Source organism: Excalfactoria chinensis, chromosome 3, assembly GCF_039878825.1.
Source record: "Excalfactoria chinensis isolate bCotChi1 chromosome 3, bCotChi1.hap2, whole genome shotgun sequence".
Classification (NCBI taxonomy): Eukaryota; Metazoa; Chordata; class Aves; order Galliformes; family Phasianidae; genus Excalfactoria; species Excalfactoria chinensis.
This window is the reverse complement of record NC_092827.1, coordinates 23,813,771-23,819,572: the sequence shown is the minus strand read 5'-3', so window position 1 is coordinate 23,819,572 and position 5,802 is coordinate 23,813,771. Positions and strand designations below refer to the sequence as shown.

The 5,802-nt window shown below is 39.0% G+C and overlaps 1 protein-coding gene across 1 annotated transcript; it reads right to left on the bottom strand.

Moving 5' to 3' along the window:
- Positions 1-760: 760 nt before the first annotated feature.
- On the bottom strand, positions 761-1,537 carry LOC140249481 (uncharacterized). The gene is given in 4 exon segments (XM_072331164.1): positions 761-1,077; positions 1,227-1,304; positions 1,307-1,423; positions 1,426-1,537. Coding segments are annotated over 4 exon segments (624 nt in total).
- Positions 1,538-5,802: the final 4,265 nt, after the last annotated feature.

Here is a 5,802-nt window from a genome sequence, read left to right as displayed (position 1 = left end):
TCACTGCATTTCTGTGGGTCTTCAGAAGTAGCCCTTAACAAACTTTAGTCCTGCAAAATGCTACTGGTATAGTGATGTTGGGCAGAATGATGAGGTTGGTTGTTTGGACTCACAGTGTAGATTACATTTTTTTCTGTTAAAAATTGACTATGGGTGGTGACTCTTACATATTTGCTTGTGTTTATAGGACTTATAATAACAAAAATCCTTGTTCTTTGATCATTCAAAATAAAACAAGGCTAAAACATGTCTTGAACTCTTTCACTCTGGGATGCCCATGTTTCCATCCCCCATAATCTGAAATGAAACACATTGAGAGGAAGTTAGCATGCATTATCCTCATGTAGGGTAAATGAGGATGTGGCCTAGAGTAGCTGAAAGGCCCCTTGCAGTTATTAATCTTGACATAGCTCAGAAGATTGTCCACGCCTGGAGCACATTGCTGAACTGTTTCCAGTTCACAGAATCACAGAATTGTAGGAGCTGGAATGGACCTCTAGAGATCATCTAGTCCAACCCCCCTGCCAAATTAGGCTCCCTAGACCAGGTTGCACAGGTAGGCATCTAGGAGGGTCTTGACTATCTCCAGAGACTCCACAACCTCACTAAGCAACCTGTTCCAGTGCTCCATCACCCTTCCTGTGAAGAACTTCCTATGCTTCATAAATCCTAGAATCATAGAATTGCTCAGGTTGGAAAACACCTTAAAGATTGCATCCAACTATGACCTAACCATACTACCCTAACTCTAACAACTCTGCTAAATCTTGTCCCTGAGCATCACATCCAAATGGTTTTTAAACACATCCAGGGATGGTGACTTGAACACATCCCTGGGGAGCCTATTCCAGTGCTGAGCAACCCTTTCTATAAAGAAGCTGTTGCTGATATCCAACCTAAACTTACCCTGGTACAATGTGAGGCCATTTCCCCTCATCCTATCACCTGTCACCTGTGAGAAGAGATCAACCCTGCTCTCACTGTAAGCACCTTTTAGGTATTGGAAGAGAGCAATAAGGTCTCCCCTCATCCTCCTTTTCCCCAGACTAAACAGCCCCAGTTCCTTCAGTCGCTTAGCTTGTGGCAATTTCCCCTTGTCCTATCACTGTGCACTACTGAAAAGAGTCCAGGCTCATCCCTTTGCCTCCTGTGCCTTAGATATTTATAGACATTGATCAGATCCCCTCTGAGTCCTCTTTTCTCAAAGCTGAACAGACCCAGGTCACCCAACCTTTCCTCATAAGACAGGTGCTCCAGTTTCTTTATCATCTTTGTGGCCCTCTGCTGGACTCTTTCCAGGAGATCCCAGTCTTTTTTTGTATCAGGGAGCTCAGAAATGCATACAGTACTCCATATGAGGCCTGCCCAGGGCAGAGTAGAGGGGGAGGATCACCTCCCTTGACCTGCTGGCCAGATTCATTTTAAAGCACCCCAGGATGCCATTGGCCTTCTTGACCATCAGGGCACACTGCTGGCTCTTGGCCAACCTGTTGTCCACCAGGATACACAGGTCTCTCTCTGCAGAGCTCCTCTTCATCAGATCACCCTCCAGCCTCTACTGGTGCATGCAGTTATTCCTTCCCAGGTGCAAGACTCTACTTGCTTTAGTTAAACCTCATCTGGTTCCTCTCTGCCCAGCTCTCCTGTCTGTCCAGGTTTCAGCAGACTTGATGAAGATGGACACTATCTCCTCATCAAGGTCATTGATGAAGATGTTAAACAAGGCTGGACCCAGCACCAGTTATATGCGTCCATATCTTACCATATGCAGCCCCTCCTCTGTCAGCAGGACCTAATGTGAGTTCCCTTTTGCAGGCTCTTGGTGCTGCACATATGTTGTTACTGAACACTTGGGATTGTCTGGATCCCCACAACATATTGCATATCCCTCAGCTGTGGTCTGATGCGGTGGGAGAGAAAGGACCTGTAACTTCTGCTGTACCTTAGATATATGCCCTCTGTCTACAGACTACGTATGGCCTCACAGGCTGCAGCACTCCTAAGTGTGTAAATTATTTCACCTATTTGCCTGAGCACTTTATACTGCTCTGCATGGCTCATTATTTGTATTGCAGGACTGCCTACAGCAGTAGTCTGCAAATTAGGAATTACAACTGGGAGCAGATGTATAGCAAGAGATATAAGGGAGTGTTATAAGAAATTGAGTTGTTTTTTTGCTGTATTTGAGGTTGCATGCCTGGAGGCGAGCAAGAAGTGAAGCTGCAATCATAAACAATTTGGGAACGAAGCCCATGGTCTCTAGTAATGACTGAATCCTAATAGGCAGGGCACTGTAGAGGTAGCAGCTGTGGATAGAAATATATAGCTTACAATCTATGTAGCTGTTTACTTAATTTAAGAAGGTGGGGTGAAAAGGTATCTCTTCACCAATATAATGAATAGTCATATAAGTGTCTGGGAAATAAATGTCATAAACACTTCGGACAAAGACCAGAAGCATTTTACTTCTCTGGGAATTTCCTAATGGCAGTTTTCACAGTGAGAAAAATAAAATTTTTCTACGTAGACCCATCAAAACCTGAGAACTCCATTCAGGCAACTGATACAGAGCAAACTGTTAAGAACTGTGTTTCAGTAAATCAAATAAATGTCTAATCAGTTCCTATGCATTACGTACAGCTACTTCATATTGTCCACAAAAGATTCAGGCTTTGTGGAAGGATTTTGCTCTCCTTTCTATCCCTAACTAAGAGGAAATAATCTGATGAATCCATTCTTCATTTCAAAGGGTCCTTGGGGTGTAGTCACAACAACTATGCTAGTTACAATTCAATTAAGCGGCAGTCTGTACAACATAAACTACTGATATATGCTTAGAGATTTCAAATTATCTGTAAAACCTCACAAATGGACAAAAAAAATCTTACACGTTTTGAAGATTTTCATCAAAGTAGGGATCTAATGTTTTCAAGTCCTTCCTCATGTGTTCCAATTTTGACTGATATTACTGAATTGCAAAGCTGTAATTATATTCCTATTTTTAGTCTAGCTTTTAATATTAAATTTTTGCCTATATAACCTCAAATGTGTAAATCTCTGTATCATTTTTGGCTCAAGAAACTAGAAAAATAGACAAGATCTGAATTCATAAAACTATATTATCAGGAAAGATTAGTTTTAGAATTATTTATTAGCAATACAACCTTGTGTTAATATTGATAAAATTCCTATGGACAATGGTCTGGCACCAAACAGAACTGAGATATTCTCTTCTGAAATAACAAGAATGGAAACACTGTAGTCAGTTTTGGTCTTGAATACTCTTCTGAAGACAGCGCTATGTTCTTATCAGACTTCCTCTGTAATTCTCCTCAGCTTTACATGAAGCCAATAATTTATGATTAGACTTGAGTGTTGTACAGCCAAGCAGTAAACCAGACTGTCTCTTCTCATCTCTACCAGTTACTTGCTTTGCCATCTCAACCAAATTCTCAGATTGATTCTGGATAAAATTATATGTTGTGAACACTATGATATGTTTGTCTTCTTCAAAATAGTGTAATTCCATGGTGCTCTCAAGATTATCAGTCTAAATAAAGAACTGAAAAAATAACTAAACATATTAAGGTAAACTTTGTCCTGTAGGAACTACTCTCTCCAGTGAAAAGTCTTTCAAAATGTTTATAGCTTGAAAGACACAGACACATGGTCTTTAAATTCAAGCTGATTTCTATCCATATAAGAATATTTTTGTGATATAGTGATATTAGTTGCAATTATAGGTGTTATAACTGTGAGGGTATGGTGTCTGGAAGTAGAATATTTATTAGATAAACATATGTATTACCCATAAAAATGCCTTTATAAGATAAAACTTGTCTATTTTCTGTAAGCTCTATTAGTCGATCAAAGAAATTATATCATTTGCAATAGTTTGCAGTAGTTTTCCATAACATTTGTAGCTGTAAATCTTAATATAAACACAGATATACTGGGGAAGGGGGGACAAAAATAAAAAGTTTTTTTTTAGGACATTTTAGTTTGTTGAAGTGAAGCCAGCACATTATAGTTCCAAAAGCTGCATTGAACTTAGTAATGTTTCTCGATACAGCTGTACCATAAATCTTTTTCTAATGACAGTTAATCCTCTGATCTTTCATTTTCCTTCACTTCTCTCTTCTGAGATCGTCCTGGTTTATTTCGATTTGAACAGTTCTCATTGCAGTCACACTTGCAAGAATTTTACAGCACCAAATCATAGCTGAAATTGTAATATATCAAGGATTTGATGGCTTCTCAAACAAACATTTTCTAGATTGAAGGCCTTTCTGTGAGAAAGTTGAAGAAAGTTAGTTAAAATGTTTTTACAGATCAATGCTGTGGCAGTGCACAAAGTTCTGACTGTAGAGGGATTTGCAGATCAAAACAAAGACTGAAACACTGTGCAGAGTTAGAAGTCCTCAGAAGGGAAAGGCTTATTTATCACTCCAGTAAACAAGCTGGCAGCTACTTTCAGTATAAGTGTAGATTTCCTGCAGGCCTTCCAAAATAGCTCATGTGGCAAACATCTCATTAGTTTATTTGGAAGACCTCAGATATGCATAAACTTGTGCCATGCATTACAATTACAGAGAGATGATAGAACAGAAATCCAGAAATACTCTGTCTCCCACATCCTTTAGGCTGACAAAGAGCTTGTTAAGAAATGAATATATTTCCCTTGTGGGGTATAGACGTACCTCACATGCAATCTCACTGAACTTCCCTTGCCTTTGTGAGGGGAGGTGATGATTAGTTTCAACTGCTTCCTAAGATTTAATGAGAAAAATATGTTTCCCTCAGGGCACTGAAGAGTCCTTTCTTTCTCCAAAGCCTTTGCCCCTCCATCCCCTTTCCTGTAGCCTACAATGAAGGTCATGCTGTGATGCCTGGCTTCTTTGTGCTACAGCTGTGAGAACCCACCTGTAGATCTTCCCACTCACGCAAGGTTTTGCAGCAGTAGATGGAAGCCTGGACTGGCTTCAAGGCCAAGTTTCAAGAAGGAAACCCTACTAGCAGTTAAGAGACACTACTAAGAATATTTCTCTCCTATTGTCTTTTACTTTGTCCGTTTGAGTATATTGAAATTATGTAAAACACATTACAAAGTATCAAGAAAAGTTTTTTATTTTTTTAAGAGAAAATAGAAAGACGAAATCTGTGTAATTAAAAAAATAATGATTATTTCTTAAGTTTGTATTACAATGGCATAGTCTTGTAAAGGAGACAAGCAATATCGTTGTAAACAAAAGATCCATGACCATGTACTTGTAATGCAAGAAGGAAAAAAAAAAAGTAAAACTATTTTTGGCAAGATTTAGTTTGCTCCAAAACATAAACAGCTCTGGTTTAGCTCTCAAGAAGGACTGGTGAGACTTAAATCTGTCATATTTTTTATTCCAATTACATTAGTTGATTTTTAAAATATGCTACCTTTCTCTACAAATATACCTCACAGTTACTTTAAGCTACATGTTACAGGACAAATGCATCAATCGTGCTATCACTTGAAATATATTTATACATGGCAGAACTACATATGAAGTGGAAAGAGAAAGGAATTTGTATTAACTTCAAATGTACAATTAAAAGCTCCAAGCAGCTCTTTCATGGAAAGCAGTGTACCGCTTTCCATCCACTAGAGAGAGCTAGGGGACTTTATGCATCAGTACAAAGTTCTCACTGTGGCCTATTTTCATCTGACAGGAAACCCAGTGCCACTCTGTACCAAACAGGACATTTAAACAAACATATCCTCAGAGCTGGGTCGGTTTTGCATTTACCAACATATTTGAAAGTTAT